The 22,959-nt window shown below is 44.8% G+C and overlaps 1 protein-coding gene across 1 annotated transcript in view; it reads left to right on the plus strand.

The window, feature by feature from the left end:
- The window catches only part of rasgrp4 (RAS guanyl releasing protein 4), an 82,512-nt gene extending 63,781 nt beyond the window's left edge, over positions 1–18,731 (plus strand). Inside the window, exons 17-18 of the mRNA XM_065000609.1 lie at positions 16,149–16,360; positions 16,891–18,731. Of these exons, the coding sequence (XP_064856681.1) occupies positions 16,149–16,360; positions 16,891–17,004 (326 nt within the window). The 3' untranslated portion in view covers positions 17,005–18,731. The remainder of the gene's footprint in view (positions 1–16,148; positions 16,361–16,890) is intronic.
- Positions 18,732–22,959: the final 4,228 nt, after the last annotated feature.

Below are 22,959 nucleotides of genomic sequence, written 5' to 3' on the forward strand. Positions count from 1 at the left end.
GAATGTCACTCTATCACATCACCCTACTGCTAGTGACTGTCACTCTATCACACCACCCTACTGCTAGTGACTGTCTCTCTATCACATCACCCTACTGCTAGTGACTGTCACTCTATCACACCACCCTACTGCTAGTGAATGTCACTCTATCACACCACCCTACTGCTAGTGACTGTCACTCTATCACATCACCCTACTGCTAGTGACTGGCTCTATCACATCACCCTACTGCTAGTGAATGTCACTCTATCACACCACCCTACTGCTAGTGACTGGCTCTATCACATCACCCTACTGCTAGTGACTGTCACTCTATCACATCACCCTACTGCTAGTGACTGGCTCTATCACATCACCCTACTGCTAGTGACTGGCTCTATCACATCACCCTACTGCTAGTGACTGGCATATCACATCACCCTACTGCTAGTGACTGTCACATCACCCAACTGCTAGTGACTGTCTCTCTATCACATCACCCTACTGCTAGTGACTGGCTCTATCACATCACCCTACTGCTAGTGACTGGCTCTATCACATCACCCTACTGCTAGTGAATGTCACTCTATCACACCACCCTACTGCTAGTGACTGGCTCTATCACATCACCCTACTGCTAGTGACTGGCTCTATCACATCACCCTACTGCTAGTGACTGGCTCTATCACATCACCCTACTGCTAGTGACTGGCTCTATCACATCACCCTACTGCTAGTGACTTGCTCTATCACATCACCCTACTGCTAGTGACTGTCACTCTATCACATCACCCTACTGCTAGTGACTGGCTCTATCACATCACCCTACTGCTAGTGACTGTCACTCTATCACATCACCCTACTGCTAGTGACTGTCTCTCTATCACATCACCCTACTGCTAGTGACTGTCACTCTATCACATCACCCTACTGCTAGTGACTGTCACATCACCCTACTGCTAGTGACTGGCTCTATCACATCACCCTTCTGCTAGTGACTATCACATCACCCTACTGCTAGTGACTGTCTCTCTATCACACCACCCTACTGCTAGTGACTGTCTCTCTATCACACCACCCTACTGCTAGTGACTGTCACTCTATCACATCACCCTACTGCTAGTGACTGGCTCTATCACACCACCCTACTGCTAGTGAATGTCACTCTATCACACCACCCTACTGCTAGTGACTGGCTCTATCACATCACCCTACAGTGACTGTCACTCTATCACATCACCCTACTGCTAGTGACTGTCTCTCTATCACATCACCCAACTGCTAGTGACTGTCACATCACCCTACTGCTAGTGACTGGCTCTATCACATCACCCTACTGCTAGTGACTGTCTCTCTATCACATCACCCAACTGCTAGTGACTGTCACATAATCCTACTGCTAGTGACTGGCTCTATCACATCACCCTACTGCTAGTGACTGTCACTCTATCACATCACCCTACTGCTAGTGACTGGCTCTATCACATCACCCTACTGCTAGTGACTGTCACTCTATCACATCACCCTACTACTAGTGACTGTCACTCTATCACATCACCCTACTGCTAGTGACTGTCTCTCTATCACATCACCCTACTGCTAGTGACTGTCTCTATCACATCACCCTACTGCTAGTGACTGGCTCTATCACACCACCCTACTGCTAGTGACTGTCACTCTATCACACCACCCTACTGCTAGTGAATGTCACTCTATCACACCACCCTACTGCTAGTGACTGTCACTCTATCACATCACCCTACTGCTAGTGACTGGCTCTATCACATCACCCTACTGCTAGTGAATGTCACTCTATCACACCACCCTACTGCTAGTGACTGGCTCTATCACATCACCCTACTGCTAGTGACTGTCACTCTATCACATCACCCTACTGCTAGTGACTGGCTCTATCACATCACCCTACTGCTAGTGACTGGCTCTATCACATCACCCTACTGCTAGTGACTGGCATATCACATCACCCTACTGCTAGTGACTGTCACTCTGTCACATCACCCAACTGCTAGTGACTGTCTCTCTATCACATCACCCTACTGCTAGTGACTGTCACTCTATCACACCACCCTACTGCTAGTGACTGTCTCTCTATCACACCACCCTACTGCTAGTGACTGTCACTCTATCACACCACCCTACTGCTAGTGAATGTCACTCTATCACACCACCCTACTGCTAGTGACTGTCACTCTATCACATCACCCTACTGCTAGTGACTGGCTCTATCACATCACCCTACTGCTAGTGAATGTCACTCTATCACACCACCCTACTGCTAGTGACTGGCTCTATCACATCACCCTACTGCTAGTGACTGTCACTCTATCACATCACCCTACTGCTAGTGACTGGCTCTATCACATCACCCTACTGCTAGTGACTGGCTCTATCACATCACCCTACTGCTAGTGACTGGCATATCACATCACCCTACTGCTAGTGACTGTCACTCTGTCACATCACCCAACTGCTAGTGACTGTCTCTCTATCACATCACCCTACTGCTAGTGACTGGCTCTATCACATCACCCTACTGCTAGTGACTGGCTCTATCACATCACCCTACTGCTAGTGACTGGCTCTATCACATCACCCTACTGCTAGTGAATGTCACTCTATCACACCACCCTACTGCTAGTGACTGGCTCTATCACATCACCCTACTGCTAGTGACTGGCTCTATCACATCACCCTACTGCTAGTGACTGGCTCTATCACACCACCCTACTGCTAGTGACTGGCTCTATCACATCACCCTACTGCTAGTGACTGGCTCTATCACATCACCCTACTGCTAGTGACTGTCACTCTATCACACCACCCTACTGCTAGTGACTGTCTCTCTATCACACCACCCTACTGCTAGTGACTGTCACTCTATCACACCACCCTACTGCTAGTGAATGTCACTCTATCACACCACCCTACTGCTAGTGACTGTCACTCTATCACATCACCCTACTGCTAGTGACTGGCTCTATCACATCACCCTACTCCTAGTGAATGTCACTCTATCACACCACCCTACTGCTAGTGACTGGCTCTATCACATCACCCTACTGCTAGTGACTGTCACTCTATCACATCACCCTACTGCTAGTGACTGGCTCTATCACATCACCCTACTGCTAGTGACTGGCTCTATCACATCACCCTACTGCTAGTGACTGGCATATCACATCACCCTACTGCTAGTGACTGTCACTCTGTCACATCACCCAACTGCTAGTGACTGTCTCTCTATCACATCACCCTACTGCTAGTGACTGGCTCTATCACATCACCCTACTGCTAGTGACTGGCTCTATCACATCACCCTACTGCTAGTGAATGTCACTCTATCACACCACCCTACTGCTAGTGACTGGCTCTATCACATCACCCTACTGCTAGTGACTGGCTCTATCACATCACCCTACTGCTAGTGACTGGCTCTATCACACCACCCTACTGCTAGTGACTGGCTCTATCACATCACCCTACTGCTAGTGACTGGCTCTATCACATCACCCTACTGCTAGTGACTGTCACTCTATCACATCACCCTACTGCTAGTGACTGGCTCTATCACATCACCCTACTGCTAGTGACTGTCACTCTATCACATCACCCTACTGCTAGTGACTGTCTCTCTATCACATCACCCTACTGCTAGTGACTGTCACTCTATCACATCACCCTACTGCTAGTGACTGTCACATCACCCTACTGCTAGTGACTGGCTCTATCACATCACCCTACTGCTAGTGACTATCACATCACCCTACTGCTAGTGACTGGCTCTATCACACCACCCTACTGCTAGTGACTGTCTCTCTATCACACCACCCTACTGCTAGTGACTGTCACTCTATCACATCACCCTACTGCTAGTGACTGGCTCTATCACATCACCCTACTGCTAGTGAATGTCACTCTATCACATCACCCTACTGCTAGTGACTGGCTCTATCACACCACCCTACTGCTAGTGAATGTCACTCTATCACACCACCCTACTGCTAGTGACTGGCTCTATCACATCACCCTACAGTGACTGTCACTCTATCACATCACCCTACTGCTAGTGACTGTCTCTCTATCACATCACCCAACTGCTAGTGACTGTCACATCACCCTACTGCTAGTGACTGGCTCTATCACATCACCCTACTGCTAGTGACTGTCTCTCTATCACATCACCCAACTGCTAGTGACTGTCACATCATCCTACTGCTAGTGACTGGCTCTATCACATCACCCTACTGCTAGTGACTGTCACTCTATCACATCACCCTAATGCTAGTGACTGGCTCTATCACATCACCCTACTGCTAGTGACTGTCACTCTATCACATCACCCTACTACTAGTGACTGTCACTCTATCACATCACCCTACTGCTAGTGACTGTCTCTCTATCACATCACCCTACTGCTAGTGACTGTCTCTATCACATCACCCTACTGCTAGTGACTGGCTCTATCACACCACCCTACTGCTAGTGACTGTCACTCTATCACATCACCCTACTGCTAGTGACTGGCTCTATCACATCACCCTACTGCTAGTGACTGGCTCTATCACATCACCCTACTGCTAGTGACTGGCTCTATCACATCACCCTACTGCTAGTGACTGGCTCTATCACATCACCCTACTGCTAGTGACTGGCTCTATCACATCACCCTACTGCTAGTGACTGGCTCTATCACATCACCCTACTGCTAGTGACTGTCACTCTATCACATCATCCTACTGCTAGTGACTGTCACTCTATCACATCACCCTACTGCTAGTGACTGGCTCTATCACATCACCCTACTGCTAGTGACTGTCTCTATCACACCACCCTACTGCTAGTGACTGTCACATCACCCTACTGCTAGTGACTGGCTCTATCACATCACCCTACTGCTAGTGACTGGCTCTATCACATCACACTACTGCTAGTGACTGGCTCTATCACACCACCCTACTGCTAGTGACTGGCTCTATCACATCACCCTACTACTAGTGACTGGCATATCACATCACCCTACTGCTAGTGACTGTCACTCTATCACATCACCCTACTGCTAGTGAATGTCACTCTATCACAGCACCCTACTGCTAGTGACTGTCACTCTATCACATCACCCTACTGCTAGTGACTGGCTCTATCACATCACCCTACTGCTAGTGACTGGCTCTATCACACCACCCTACTGCTAGTGACTGGCTCTATCACATCACCCTACTGCTAGTGACTGGCTCTATCACATCACCCTACTGCTAGTGACTGTCTCTATCACATCACCCTACTGCTAGTGACTGTCACTCTATCACACCACCCTACTGCTAGTGACTGTCTCTCTATCACATCACCCTACTGCTAGTGACTGTCTCTATCACACCACCCTACTGCTAGTGACTGTCACTCTATCACATCACCCTACTGCTAGTGACTGGCTCTATCACATCACCCTACTGCTAGTGACTGGCTCTATCACATCACCCTACTGCTAGTGACTGTCACTCTATCACATCACCCTACTGCTAGTGACTGTCACTCTATCACATCACCCTACTGCTAGTGACTGGCTCTATCACATCACCCTACTGCTAGTGACTGTCTCTCTATCACACCACCCTACTGCTAGTGACTGTCTCTATCACATCACCCTACTGCTAGTGACTGGCTCTATCACATCACCCTACTGCTAGTGACTGTCTCTATCACATCACCCTACTGCTAGTGACTGTCACATCACCCTACGGCTAGTGACTGGCTCTATCACATCACCCTACTGCTAGTGACTGTCACATCACCCTACGGCTAGTGACTGGCTCTATCACACCACCCTACTGCTAGTGACTGGCTCTATCACATCACCCTACTGCTAGTGACTGTCACTCTATCACATCACCCTACTGCTAGTGACTGGCTCTATCACACCACCCTACTGCTAGTGAATGTCACTCTATCACATCACCCTACTGCTAGTGAATGTCACTCTATCACATCACCCTACTGCTAGTGACTGTCACTCTATCACATCACCCTACTGCTAGTGACTGTCACTCTATCACATCAATCTACAGTGACTGTCACTCTATCACATCAACCTACTGCTGCAGTGACTGTCACTAACACATCAACCTACAGTGACTGTCACATCAACCTACTGCTACAGTGACTGTCACTATCACATCAACCTACTGCTACAGTGACTGTCACATCAACCTACTGCTACAGTGACTGTCACATCAACCTACTGCTACAGTGACTGTCACATTAACCTACTGCTACAGTGACTGTCACTATCACATCAACCTACTGCTACAGTGACTGTCACATTAACCTACTGCTACAGTGACTGTCACTATCACATCAACCTACTGCTAGTGACTGTCACTAACACCTCAACCTACAGTGACTGTCACATCAACCTACTGCTACAGTGACTGTCACATTAACCTACTGCTACAGTGACTGTCACATCAACCTACTGCTACAGTGACTGTCACTATCACATCAACCTACTGCTAGTGACTGTCACTAACACATCAACCTACAGTGACTGTCACATCAACATACTGCTACAGTGACTGTCACATTAACCTACTGCTACAGTGACTGTCACATTAACCTACTGCTATAGTGACTGTCACATCAACCTACTGCTACAGTGACTGTCACTATCACATCAACCTACTGCTAGTGACTGTCACTAACACATCAACCTACAGTGACTGTCACATCAACCTACTGCTACAGTGACTGTCACATTAACCTACTGCTACAGTGACTGTCACATCAACATACTGCTACAGTGACTGTCACATCAACCTACTGCTACAGTGACTGTCACGATCACATTAACCTACTGCTACAGTGACTGTCACAATCACATTAACCTACTGCTACAGTGACTGTCACATTAACCTACTGCTACAGTGACTGTCACGATCACATTAACCTACTGCTACAGTGACTGTCACGATCACATTAACCTACTGCTACAGTGACTGTCACATTAACCTACTGCTACAGTGACTGTCACGATCACATTAACCTACTGCTACAGTGACTGTCACATCAACCTACTGCTACAGTGACTGTCACGATCACATTAACCTACTGCTACAGTGACTGTCACATTAACCTACTGCTACAGTGACTGTCACGATCACATTAACCTACTGCTACAGTGACTGTCACATTAACCTACTGCTACAGTGACTGTCACGATCACATTAACCTACTGCTACAGTGACTGTCACATTAACCTACTGCTACAGTGACTGTCACATCAACCTACTGCTACAGTGACTGTCACATTAACCTACTGCTACAGTGACTGTCACGATCACATTAACCTACTGCTACAGTGACTGTCACATTAACCTACTGCTACAGTGACTGTCACGATCACATTAACCTACTGCTACAGTGACTGTCACATTAACCTACTGCTACAGTGACTGTCACGATCACATTAACCTACTGCTACAGTGACTGTCACATTAACCTACTGCTACAGTGACTGTCACGATCACATTAACCTACTGCTACAGTGACTGTCACGATCACATTAACCTACTGCTACAGTGACTGTCACATTAACCTACTGCTACAGTGACTGTCACATTAACCTACTGCTACAGTGACTGTCACATTAACCTTCTGCTACAGTGACTGTCACATTAACCTACTGCTACAGTGACTGTCACATTAACCTTCTGCTACAGTGACTGTCACATTAACCTACTGCTACAGTGACTGTCACATTAACCTACTGCTACAGTGACTGTCACATTAACCTACTGCTACAGTGACTGTCACATTAACCTACTGCTACAGTGACTGTCACATTAACCTTCTGCTACAGTGACTGTCACATTAACCTACTGCTACAGTGACTGTCACATTAACCTTCTGCTACAGTGACTGTCACATTAACCTACTGCTACAGTGACTGTCACATTAACCTACTGCTACAGTGACTGTCACATTAACCTACTGCTACAGTGACTGTCACATTAACCTTCTGCTACAGTGACTGTCACATTAACCTACTGCTACAGTGACTGTCACATTAACCTACTGCTACAGTGACTGTCACATTAACCTACTGCTACAGTGACTGTCACATTAACCTACTGCTACAGTGACTGTCACATTAACCTACTGCTACAGTGACTGTCACATTAACCTACTGCTACAGTGACTGTCACATTAACCTACTGCTACAGTGACTGTCACATTAACCTACTGCTACAGTGACTGTCACGATCACATTAACCTACTGCTACAGTGACTGTCACATTAACCTACTGCTACAGTGACTGTCACATTAACCTACTGCTACAGTGACTGTCACATTAACTACAGTGACTGTCACATTGCTACAGTGACTGTCACATCAACTACTGCTACAGTGACTGTCACATTAACCTACTGCTACAGTGACTGTCACATTAACCTACTGCTACAGTGACTGTCACATCAACCTACTGCTACAGTGACTGTCACATTAACCTACTGCTACAGTGACTGTCACATTAACCTACTGCTACAGTGACTGTCACATTAACCTACTGCTACAGTGACTGTCACATTAACCTACTGCTACAGTGACTGTCACATTAACCTACTGCTACAGTGACTGTCACATTAACCTACTGCTACAGTGACTGTCACATTAACCTACTGCTACAGTGACTGTCACATTAACCTACTGCTACAGTGACTGTCACATTAACCTACTGCTACAGTGACTGTCACATTAACCTACTGCTACAGTGACTGTCACATTAACCTACTGCTACAGTGACTGTGTCACTGTCACATTAACCTACTGCTACAGTGACTGTCACATTAACCTACTGCTACAGTGACTGTCACATTAACCTACTGCTACAGTGACTGTCACATTAACCTACTGCTACAGTGACTGTCACATTAACCTACTGCTACAGTGACTGTCACATTAACCTACTGCTACAGTGACTGTCACATTAACCTACTGCTACAGTGACTGTCACATTAACCTACTGCTACAGTGACTGTCACATTAACCTACTGCTACAGTGACTGTCACATTAACCTACTGCTACAGTGACTGTCACATTAACCTACTGCTACAGTGACTGTCACATTAACCTACTGCTACAGTGACTGTCACATTAACCTACTGCTACAGTGACTGTCACATTAACCTACTGCTACAGTGACTGTCACATTAACCTACTGCTACAGTGACTGTCACATTAACCTACTGCTACAGTGACTGTCACATTAACCTACTGCTACAGTGACTGTCACATTAACCTACTGCTACAGTGACTGTCACATTAACCTACTGCTACAGTGACTGTCACATTAACCTACTGCTACAGTGACTGTCACATTAACCTACTGCTACAGTGACTGACTGTCACATTAACCTACTGCTACAGTGACTGTCACATTAACCTACTGCTACAGTGACTGTCACATTAACCTACTGCTACAGTGACTGTCACATTAACCTGTCACTGCTACAGTGACTGTCACATTAACCTACTGCTACAGTGACTGTCACATTAACCTACTGCTACAGTGACTGTCACATTAACCTACTGCTACAGTGACTGTCACATTAACCTACTGCTACAGTGACTGTCACATTAACCTACTGCTACAGTGACTGTCACATTAACCTACTGCTACAGTGACTGTCACATCACATTAACCCTACTGCTACAGTGACTGTCACATTAACCTACTGCTACAGTGACTGTCACATTAACCTACTGCTACAGTGACTGTCACATTAACCTACTGCTACAGTGACTGTCACATTAACCTACTGCTACAGTGACTGTCACATTAACCTACTGCTACAGTGACTGTCACATTAACCTACTGCTACAGTGACTGTCACATTAACCTACTGCTACAGTGACTGTCACATTAACCTACTGCTACAGTGACTGTCACATTAACCTACTGCTACAGTGACTGTCACATTAACCTACTGCTACAGTGACTGTCACATTAACCTACTGCTACAGTGACTGTCACATTAACCTACTGCTACAGTGACTGTCACATTAACCTACTGCTACAGTGACTGTCACATTAACCTACTGCTACAGTGACTGTCACATTAACCTACTGCTACAGTGACTGTCACATTAACCTACTGCTACAGTGACTGTCACATTAACCTACTGCTACAGTGACTGTCACATTAACCTACTGCTACAGTGACTGTCACATTAACCTACTGCTACAGTGACTGTCACATTAACCTACTGCTACAGTGACTGTCACATTAACCTACTGCTACAGTGACTGTCACATTAACCTACTGCTACAGTGACTGTCACATTAACCTACTGCTACAGTGACTGTCACATTAACCTCACTGTCACCTACTGCTACAGTGACTGTCACATTAACCTACTGCTACAGTGACTGTCACATTAACCTACTGCTACAGTGACTGTCACATTAACCTACTGCTACAGTGACTGTCACATTAACCTACTGCTACAGTGACTGTCACATTAACCTACTGCTACAGTGACTGTCACATTAACCTACTGCTACAGTGACTGTCACATTAACCTACTGCTACAGTGACTGTCACATTAACCTACTGCTACAGTGACCTACTGCTACAGTCACATTAACCTACTGCTACAGTGACTGTCACATTAACCTACTGCTACAGTGACTGTCACATTAACCTACTGCTACAGTGACTGTCACATTAACCTACTGCTACAGTGACTGTCACATTAACCTACTGCTACAGTGACTGTCACATTAACCTACTGCTACAGTGACTGTCACATTAACCTACTGCTACAGTGACTGTCACATTAACCTACTGCTACAGTGACTGTCACATTAACATTAACCTACTGCTACAGTGACTGTCACATTAACCTACTGCTACAGTGACTGTCACATTAACCTACTGCTACAGTGACTGTCACATTAACCTACTGCTACAGTGACTGTCACATTAACCTACTGACTGTCACATTAACAGTGAGTGACTGTCACATTAACCTACTGCTACAGTGACTGTCACATTAACCTACTGCTACAGTGACTGTCACATTAACCTACTGCTACAGTGACTGTCACATTAACCTACTGCTACAGTGACTGTCACATTAACCTACTGCTACAGTGACTGTCACATTAACCTACTGCTACAGTGACTGTCACATTAACCTACTGCTACAGTGACTGTCACATTAACCTACTGCTGTCACATCAACCTACAGTGACTGTCACATTAACCTACTGCTACAGTGACTGTCACATTAACCTACTGCTACAGTGACTGTCACATTAACCTACTGCTACAGTGACTGTCACATTAACCTACTGCTACAGTGACTGTCACATTAACCTACTGCTACAGTGACTGTCACATTAACCTACTGCTACAGTGACTGTCACATTAACCTACTGCTACAGTGACTGTCACATTAACCTACTGCTACAGTGACTGTCACATTAACCTACTGCTACAGTGACTGTCACATTAACCTACTGCTACAGTGACTGTCACATTAACCTACTGCTACAGTGACTGTCACATTAACCTACTGCTACAGTGACTGTCACATTAACCTACTGCTACAGTGACTGTCACATTAACCTACTGCTACAGTGACTGTCACATTAACCTACTGCTACAGTGACTGTCACATTAACCTACTGCTACAGTGACTGTCACATTAACCTACTGCTACAGTGACTGTCACATTAACCTACTGCTACAGTGACTGTCACATTAACCTACTGCTACAGTGACTGTCACATTAACCTACTGCTACAGTGACTGTCACATTAACCTACTGCTACAGTGACTGTCACATTAACCTACTGCTACAGTGACTGTCACATTAACCTACTGCTACAGTGACTGTCACATTAACCTACTGCTACAGTGACTGTCACATTAACCTACTGCTACAGTGACTGTCACATTAACCTACTGCTACAGTGACTGTCACATTAACCTACTGCTACAGTGACTGTCACATTAACCTACTGCTACAGTGACTGTCACATTAACCTACTGCTACAGTGACTGTCACATTAACCTACTGCTACAGTGACTGTCACATTAACCTACTGCTACAGTGACTGTCACATTAACCTACTGCTACAGTGACTGACTGTCACATTAACCTACTGCTACAGTGACTGTCACATTAACCTACTGCTACAGTGACTGTCACATTAACCTACTGCTACAGTGACTGTCACATTAACCTACTGCTACAGTGACTGTCACATTAACCTACTGCTACAGTGACTGTCACATTAACCTACTGCTACAGTGACTGTCACATTAACCTACTGCTACAGTGACTGTCACATTAACCTACTGCTACAGTGACTGTCACATTAACCTACTGCTACAGTGACTGTCACATTAACCTACTGCTACAGTGACTGTCACATTAACCTACTGCTACAGTGACTGTCACATTAACCTACTGCTACAGTGACTGTCACATTAACCTACTGCTACAGTGACTGTCACATTAACCTACTGCTACAGTGACTGTCACATTAACCTACTGCTACAGTGACTGTCACATTAACCTACTGCTACAGTGACTGTCACATTAACCTACTGCTACAGTGACTGTCACATTAACCTACTGCTACAGTGACTGTCACATTAACCTACTGCTACAGTGACTGTCACATCAACCTACTGCTACAGTGACTGTCACATTAACCTACTGCTACAGTGACTGTCACATTAACCTACTGCTACAGTGACTGTCACATTAACCTACTGCTACAGTGACTGTCACATTAACCTACTGCTACAGTGACTGTCACATTAACCTACTGCTACAGTGACTGTCACATTAACCTACTGCTACAGTGACTGTCACATTAACCTACTGCTACAGTGACTGTCACATTAACCTACTGCTACAGTGACTGTCACATTAACCTACTGCTACAGTGACTGTCACATTAACCTAGCTACAGTGACTGTCACATTAACCTACTGCTACAGTGACTGTCACATTAACCTACTGCTACAGTGACTGTCACATTAACCTACTGCTACAGTGACTGTCACATTAACCTACTGCTACAGTGACTGTCACATTAACCTACTGCTACAGTGACTGTCACATTAACCTACTGCTACAGTGACTGTCACATTAACCTACTGCTACAGTGACTGTCACATTAACCTACTGCTACAGTGACTGTCACATTAACCTACAGTGCTACAGTGACTGTCACATTAACCTACTGCTACAGTGACTGTCACATTAACCTACTGCTACAGTGACTGTCACATTAACCTACTGCTACAGTGACTGTCACATTAACCTACTGCTACAGTGACTGTCACATTAACCTACTGCTACAGTGACTGTCACATTAACCTACTGCTACAGTGACTGTCACATTAACCTACTGCTACAGTGACTGTCACATTAACCTACTGCTACAGTGACTGTCACATTAACCTACTGCTACAGTGACTGTCACATTAACCTACTGCTACAGTGACTGTCACATTAACCTACTGCTTAACCTACTGCTACAGTGACTGTCACATTAACCTACTGCTACAGTGACTGTCACATTAACCTACTGCTACAGTGACTGTCACATTAACCTACTGCTACAGTGACTGTCACATTAACCTACTGCTACAGTGACTGTCACATTAACCTACTGCTACAGTGACTGTCACATCAACCTACTGCTACAGTGACTGTCACATTAACCTACTGCTACAGTGACTGTCACATTAACCTACTGCTACAGTGACTGTCACATTAACCTACAGTGACTGTCACATTAACCTTCTGCTGACTGTCACATTAACCTACTGCTACAGTGACTGTCACATTAACCTACTGCTACAGTGACTGTCACATTAACCTACTGCTACAGTGACTGTCACATTAACCTACTGCTACAGTGACTGTCACATTAACCTACTGCTACAGTGACTGTCACATTAACCTACTGCTACAGTGACTGTCACATTAACCTTAACTGCTACAGTGACTGTCACATTAACCTACTGCTACAGTGACTGTCACATTAACCTACTGCTACAGTGACTGTCACATTAACCTACTGCTACAGTGACTGTCACATTAACCTACTGCTACAGTGACTGTCACATTAACCTACTGCTACAGTGACTGTCACATTAACCTACTGCTACAGTGACTGTCACATTAACCTACTGCTACAGTGACTGTCACATTAACCTACTGCTACAGTGACTGTCACATTAACCTACTGCTACAGTGACTGTCACATTAACCTACTGCTACAGTGACTGTCACATTAACCTAGTGACTGCTAACAGTGACTGTCACATTAACCTACTGCTACAGTGACTGTCACATTAACCTACTGCTACAGTGACTGTCACATTAACCTACTGCTACAGTGACTGTCACATTAACCTACTGCTACAGTGACTGTCACATTAACCTACTGCTACAGTGACTGTCACATTAACCTACTGCTACAGTGACTGTCACATTAACCTACTGCTACAGTGACTGTCACATTAACCTAGCTACAGTGACTGTCACATTAACCTACTGCTACAGTGACTGTCACATTAACCTACTGCTACAGTGACTGTCACATTAACCTACTGCTACAGTGACTGTCACATTAACCTACTGCTACAGTGACTGTCACATTAACCTACTGCTACAGTGACTGTCACATTAACCTACTGCTACAGTGACTGTCACATTAACCTAACAGTGACTGTCACATTAACCTACTGCTACAGTGACTGTCACATTAACCTACTGCTACAGTGACTGTCACATTAACCTACTGCTACAGTGACTGTCACATTAACCTACTGCTACAGTGACTGTCACATTAACCTACTGCTACAGTGACTGTCACATTAACCTACTGCTACAGTGACTGTCACATTAACCTACTGCTACAGTGACTGTCACATTAACCTACTGCTACAGTGACTGTCACAGTGACTAACCTACTGCTACAGTGACTGTCACATTAACCTACTGCTACAGTGACTGTCACATTAACCTACTGCTACAGTGACTGTCACATTAACCTACTGCTACAGTGACTGTCACATTAACCTACTGCTACAGTGACTGTCACATTAACCTACTGCTACAGTGACTGTCACATTAACCTACTGCTACAGTGACTGTCACATTAACCTACTGCTACAGTGACTGTCACATTAACCTACTGCTACAGTGACTGTCACATTAACCTACTGCTACAGTGACTGTCACATTAACCTACTGCTACAGTGACTGTCACATTAACCTACTGCTACAGTGACTGTCACATTAACCTACTGCTACAGTGACTGTCACATTAACCTACTGCTACAGTGACTGTCACATTAACCTACTGCTACAGTGACTGTCACATTAACCTACTGCTACAGTGACTGTCACATTAACCTACTGCTACAGTGACTGTCACATTAACCTACTGCTACAGTGACTGTCACATTAACCTACTGCTACAGTGACTGTCACATTAACCTACTGCTACAGTGACTGTCACATTAACCTACTGCTACAGTGACTGTCACATTAACCTACACAGTGACTGTCACATTCACATTAACCTACTGCTACAGTGACTGTCACATTAACCTACTGCTACAGTGACTGTCACATTAACCTACTGCTACAGTGACTGTCACATTAACCTACAGTGCTACAGTGACTGTCACATTAACCTACTGCTACAGTGACTGTCACATTAACCTACTGCTACAGTGACTGTCACATTAACCTACTGCTACAGTGACTGTCACATTAACCTACTGCTACAGTGACTGTCACATTAACCTACTGCTACAGTGACTGTCACATTAACCTACTGCTACAGTGACTGTCACATTAACCTACTGCTACAGTGACTGTCACATTAACCTACTGCTACAGTGACTGTCACATTAACCTACTGCTACAGTGACTGTCACATTAACCTACTGCTACAGTGACTGTCACATCAACCTACTGCTACAGTGACTGTCACATTAACCTACTGCTACAGTGACTGTCACATCAACCTACTGCTACAGTGACTGACTGGTTGATTGTTATATTCCCTATAATAATAATAATGAGGTACTGTTGTGTTTCTCCAAACAGGTTCGTCGGAAGACAACACCTTTGTTTTCCCCGGGGGTAACAGTAATTGGGGTAACAACCGTAATAGGAGGGACTTGGACCGGTCCACTCCGGGTAACAGGGGTGACTCTGCGCTCTCAGACCGGTCCACCCAGACAGACCCGGGGTTGTGGATGCCTGTGAGTGTGGACAAGAAGGGAAACCAGCAAGTTCTCCCTATAGAGAGAGACAGGGTAAGACCTGTTGTCAACACCAAATCAGACACCGCTCAGGTTTTAAAATGAACTATTTCACATGACCCTGTCTGTCTGAAACAGCCTGAACCTGTCTGTCTGAAACAGCCTGACCCTGTCTGTCTGAAACAGCCTGACCCTGTCTGCATGACCCTGTCTGTCTGAAACAGCCTGAACCTGTCTGTCTGAAACAGCCTGACCCTGTCTGTCTGAAACAGCCTGACCCTGTCTGTCTGAAACAGCCTGACCCTGTCTGTCTGAAACAGCCTGACCCTGTCTGTCTGAAACAGCCTGAACCTGTCTGTCTGAAACAGCCTTGTGTTGTGACTCCCCTCCCTCCCTCCCCCCCAGGTCTGTGTTGTGACTCCCCCCCAGGTCTGTGTTGTGACTCCTCCCCCTCCCCCAGGTCTGTGTTGTGACTCCCCACCCTCCCTCCCCCCCAGGTCTGTGTTGTGACTCCCCCAGGTCTGTGTTGTGACTCCTCCCCCAGGTCTGTGTTGTGACTCTCCACCCTCCCTCTCTCCCCCCAGGGCTGTGTTGTGAAGCCCCAGAGATTCCTTGGCTCCTCCATGCCTGCCTCCTTCCTGCAGGAGAAGATGGAGGAACTCAACTTGATCAGAGATAAGAGCAGAGAGCCCGACTGAGCTGGGACACTGGATACCCACGGACAGACAGAAGACACACACACACAGACGAACGGACGGACAGACACACACACACGAACGGACACACACAGACGAACGAACGGACACACACACACGAACGGACGGACAGACACACACACACGAACGGACACACACATACGAACGGACACACAGACGCACGGACGGACAGACACACACACGAACGGACACACACAGACGAACGGACGGACAGACACACAGACGGACAGACACACACAAACTCATACACACCCAGACATCAAATAAACTGGGTTTGTGTGGGCTGTGTTTGAGCCAATGGGTTTGTTTCTCAATATGCATCCTACCGTGCTCCACACGCTCCAAGTGAATTCTCCTCAGGACGTTCTCCCGAGTGCTTTCTCTTCAGGACGTTCTCCCGAGTGCTTTCTCTTCAGGACGTTCTCCCGAGTGCTTTCTCTTCAGGACGTTCTCCCGAGTGCTTTCTCTTCAGGACGTTCTCCCGAGTGCTTTCTCTTGAGGTTGAGAGTGTGGAGAACACATAATACTTTCCATTTGAGAAGCACTTCCCCTTACTGTATTACCTCACACTGCACCTCCCCTTTCACCGACCCTCCTTCCAGCCAGGACAACGACGACAACAGACGGAGATATACACAAAGCTAACTTTTTACTTCATAATTATCAGCTAGATATATGTGAATAGTTGTAATCTAGCTAGCCAATGAACAGAAACTAATGTCATGCAAGGTACAGTCGATGTCAATTCTTTGTGGGTAGCTAGCTAACATCCCCCCCCCCCCCCCCCCCGTGGCTAGCCAGTTAGCCCTATTGATTTACTATGGACTTTAACCCATTCCTTCTTCTAGCCAGGACAATGGCAATAGAGACGAAAAACAATATATACACGAAGCAAATGTTTTACTTCATATCTATGAGCTAGCTATATGCTTTGCTGTTTGGGGTTTTAGGCTGGGTTTCTGTACAGAACTTTGTGACATCAGCTGATGTAAGAATGGCTTTATAAATACATTTAATTGATTGCTATATGTTTACCGTAATAATGTAGCTAACCAGATAGAATAACAGGCAAAAAAAAAACGACATAAACCAATGTTATCCAAGGTAGATATCAATTCTTCGTGGGCAGCAAGCTAACAATTATTTGTGGCTCTCTGGCTAGCTAACAGTAGTAGTTAGCCAGTTAGCTCTATTGACTTTACAATGGGCTTACGACCTACGCACACTACAGTGGGTCCTGTAGGAAGGTAACCATGCCAAAACGGGCTGTATTTATTAACGTAGCAAGATAAAATATTGTAGTCAGGCAAACGTATATGATTAGCTAACATTTAAATTCCCAAGTCGCGTTGTATTTTCGCTTCAGCTCAAGTAATGGCCGCCAATGATTTTAATCAAATTTGTGTCATTTTGTTTGTTGTGTTTTTTGTAATCATATTTCTTTTGCATACTTTCTGTCGAAGCTTACGTCGATGCAAGCTTCAACATATGTACGAATGGAACACGCATTCGAAAAGTACCCTCAATGCTCTGTTTCGTGCTTTGATATACTTTGATTTGGGACTCAACCTCCGACCCTCCCGTGCTACAATATGACACGGTATTATGGATTTTGATAAACACCCATTGATGAAACCAGTTTTCCTGATAATTTTCAAGTAGAGTTAATGTAAAAAAAAAATATATATATATATATATATATATATATATATATATATATATATATAAAATAAAAAAGTTTTCCTGTGACTTCTACAATCTATTTTTTTGGTTTTCTAAATATATACAGTGTATTCTAACTGTTATGTGACGTATAATGTATTTTTTTTAAATTTCTGAACATTCTTGAACGTTCTGTGGTGCTAAGCTCTTTTCTTCAACACCAGGGGTTACATCCCAAATGGCACCCTATTCCCTATATAGGGCACTACTTTGATCACTACTAGATCCCTGGTCAAAAAGGTATTTTTATTTTTTTAACTCGACAAGTCAGTTAAAAGATAAAATCTTATTTTCAATGACGGCCTAGAAACAGTGGGGTTAACTGGTCTAGGAACAGTGGGGTTAACTGGTCTAGGAACAGTGGGGTTAACTGGTCTAGGAACAGTGGGGTTAACTGGTCTACGAACAGTGGGTTAACTGGTCTAGGAACAGTGCGGTTAACTGGTCTAGGAACAGTGGGTTAACTGGTCTAGGAACAGTGGGGTTAACTGGTCTAGGAACAGTGGAACAGTGGGTTAACTGGTCTAGGAACAGTGGGTTAACTGGTCTAGGAACAGTAGGGTTAACTGGTCTAGGAACAGTGGGTTAACTGACCTAGGAACAGTGGGTTAACTGGTCTAGGAACAGTGGGTTAACTGGTCTAGGAACAGTGGGTTAACTGGTCTAGGAACAGTGGGTTAACTGGTCTAGGAACAGTGGGTTTACTGATCTAGGAACAGTGGGGTTAACTGGTCTAGGAACAGTGGGTTAACTGGTCTAGGAACAGTGGGTTAACTGGTCTAGGAACAGTGGGTTAACTGGTCTAGGAACAGTGGGTTAACTGGCCTAGGAACAGTGGGTTAACTGGTCTAGGAACAGTGGGGTTAACTGGTCTAGGAACAGTGGGTTAACTGGTCTAGGAACAGTGGGGTTAACTGGTCTAGGAACAGTGGGTTAACTGGTCTAGGAACAGTGGGGTTAACTGGTCTAGGAACAGTGGGTTAACTGGTCTAGGAACAGTGGGGTTAACTGGTCTAGGAACAGTGGGGTTAACTGCCTTGTTCAGGGGAAGAACGTCAATTTTTTTTTACCTTGTCAGCTCGGGGATTTGCTCTTGCAACCTTTCGGTTACTGGTCCCACACTCTAACCACCAGGCTACCCTGCCGCACCAAAGTAGTGCACTATATAGGCAATAGGGTGCCATAGTGGACAGGCCCGTGGAGATGGACCTCCCAAGACTGCCTTAAAATCTTATACCCGGTAAGCATGACGGGACATGATTATACTAATGTCAGTAGTACAATGCAACACCTCTCTGTCCCTTCCACCTTCACCAAATACACACGGCCTTATCGAAGCTTCTGCTGGACTGCATCCGGGAAACTACAGTAACGTTTCAAACCCTGTGATGTGACGATCGTTGTTGTACTGTTGTAATTATGTTCATATTCTGGCATCTCTGCTTAGTTTCAGTTTAGGGTGTCAGTGTGTTTTTGTTGTTTAAAGGAAATTTGAGTTGGGACTACAGGTAAATGATATGTTATTGTCAAGGCCTACTGAACTGAGTCTATACTGGGTCCCAAATGGCACTCTATGCCCTATAGCGGACTATTACCTGGTCTGGAAGACTTGACCCTAGGCAACAGTGACTAGGGTCTGTTTTCAATGATAGATTTACGTCACCACTCTACGTCAATGGGGGAGGGGGGGCTTTTGACCAGAGTCCTACTGTGTTTGGCTGGTGGGTAAGTCTCAACAACCTGACCCTAGGCAACACAGTGACTTGGGTCTGGTTTCAATGATGGTTTATTTTGGCATTGAGGAACTACATCACTGGCGGGGGGGGGGGATTTCTGGGGACCAAACAAACCACAAGACAGACATGAGGCTAGAACGTCGCAAAAGTTTGCAGTGGTTTTAGTGAAGGTAGTTGTGAAGGTAGTTGATGCAAACTTGCCACTTGTGAAATGCACCCATTAAAAATAACCTACAAAATCTTCCTCTTTGCTAGTTCTAATTTATATTTTACTCAAGAGTAGTGACATAGTTCCACTATGCTACGTAGGTAGTGACATAATTCCTCTATGCTATGTAGGTAGTGACATAGTTCCACTATGCTACGTAGGTAGTGACATAATTCCTCTATGCTACGTAGGTAGTGACATAGTTCCTTTATGTTACGTAGGTAGTGACATAGTTCCTTTATGCTACGTAGTTCCTCTATGCTACGTAGGTAGTGACATAGTTCCTCTATGTTACGTAGGTAGTGACATAGTTCCTCTGTTACGTAGGTAGTGACATAGTTCCTTTATGTTACGTAGGTAGTGACATAGTTCCTTTATGCTACGTAGTTCCACTATGCTACGTAGGTAGTGACATAATTCCTCTATGCTATGTAGGTAGCGACATAGTTCCTCTATGCTATGTAGTTCCACTATGCTACGTAGGTAGTGACATAGTTCCTTTATGCTACGTAGTTCCACTATGCTACGTAGGTAGTGACATAGTTCCTCTATGCTATGTAGGTAGTGACGTAATTCCTCTGTTACGTAGGTAGTGACATAGTTCCTCTATGTTACGTAGGTAGTGACATAATTCCTCTATGTTACGTAGGTAGTGACATAGTTCCTCTATGCTACGTAGGTAGTGACATAGTTCCTTTATGCTACGTAGGTCCTCTATGCTATGTAGGTAGTGACATAATTTCTCTATGCTACGTAGGTAGTGACATAATTTCTCTATGCTACACTACAGTTGATGTCGGAAGTTTACATACACCTTAGCCAAATACATTTAACTCACGTTTTTCACAATTCCTGACATTTAATCCTGGTAAAAATCCCCTGTTTTAGGTCAGTTAGGATCACCACTTTATTTTAAGAATGTGAAATGTCAAAATAATAGTAGAGAGAATGATTTATTTCAGCTTTTATTTCTTTCATCACATTCCCAGTGGGTCAGAAGTTTACATACACTCAATTAGTATTTGGTGGCATTGCCTTTAAATTGTTTAACTTGGGTCAAATGTTTTGGGTATCCTTCCACAAGCTTCCCACAATATCGATACTTTTGTAGCTGTTTCCTCCAGCATCTTCACAAGGTCCTTTGCTGTTGTTCTGGGATTGATTTGCACTTTTCGCACCAAAGTACTTCCATCTCTAGGAGACAGAACCCGTCTCCTTCCTGAGCAGTATGACGGCTGCGTGGTCCCATTATGTTTATACTTGCGTACTATTGTTTGTACAGATGAGCATGGTACCTTCAGGCGTTGGACCAGACTTGTGGAGGTCGACAATTTATATTCTGAGATCTTGGCTGATTTCTTTTGATTTTCCCATGATGTCAAGCAAAGAGGCACTGAGTTTGAAGGTAGGTATTGAAATACATCCACAGGTACACCTCCAATTGACTCAAATGATGTCAATTAGCCTATCAGGAGCTCCTAAAGCCATGACATCATCAAGTTGTTTAAATGCACAGTCAACTTAGTGTATGTAAACTTCTGACCCACTGGAATTGTGATACAGTGAAATAATATGTCTGTAAACAATTGTTGGAAAAATTACTTGTGTCATGCACAAAGTAGATGTCCTAATCCACTTGCCAAAACTATAGTTTGTTAACAAGACATTTGCGGAGTGGTTGAAAAACAAGTTTTAATGACTCCAACCTAAGTGTATGTAAACTTCCGACTTCAACTGTAGATAGTGACGTGGATCCTCTATGCTACGTAGGTAGTGACATAGGTCTTCTATGCTACGTAGGTGGTGACATAGTTCCTCTATGCTACGTAGGTAGTGACATAGTTCCTCTATGCTACGTAGGTAGTGACATAGTTCCTCTATGCTACGTAGGTAGTGACATAGTTCCTCTATGCTACGTAGGTAGTGACATAGTTCCTCTATGCTACGTAGGTAGTGACATAGGTCTTCTATGACTAAAGAGTCCATCATTGAAACCAAACCCTAGTCACGGCGTTACCTACGCTCGGGTTTTCAAGACGATCTACTAGCCATACAAAGTAGGGGGGCTCTGGTCACAATAATAATAACAATATATGCCATTTAGCAGACATTTTTTTAAATGTATTTCCCCCAAAGCGACTTAAGTCATGTGTGCGTACATTTTACATATGGGTGGTCCCGGGGAATGGAACTCATTACCCTGGCATTACATGTCTCTACCGACTAAGCTACAAAAGACCTGTTACGGAGTAGGAATATTCTAGACATATC

This window comes from Oncorhynchus nerka, linkage group LG14 (assembly GCF_034236695.1).
Source record: "Oncorhynchus nerka isolate Pitt River linkage group LG14, Oner_Uvic_2.0, whole genome shotgun sequence".
Lineage (NCBI taxonomy): Eukaryota > Metazoa > Chordata > Actinopteri > Salmoniformes > Salmonidae > Oncorhynchus > Oncorhynchus nerka.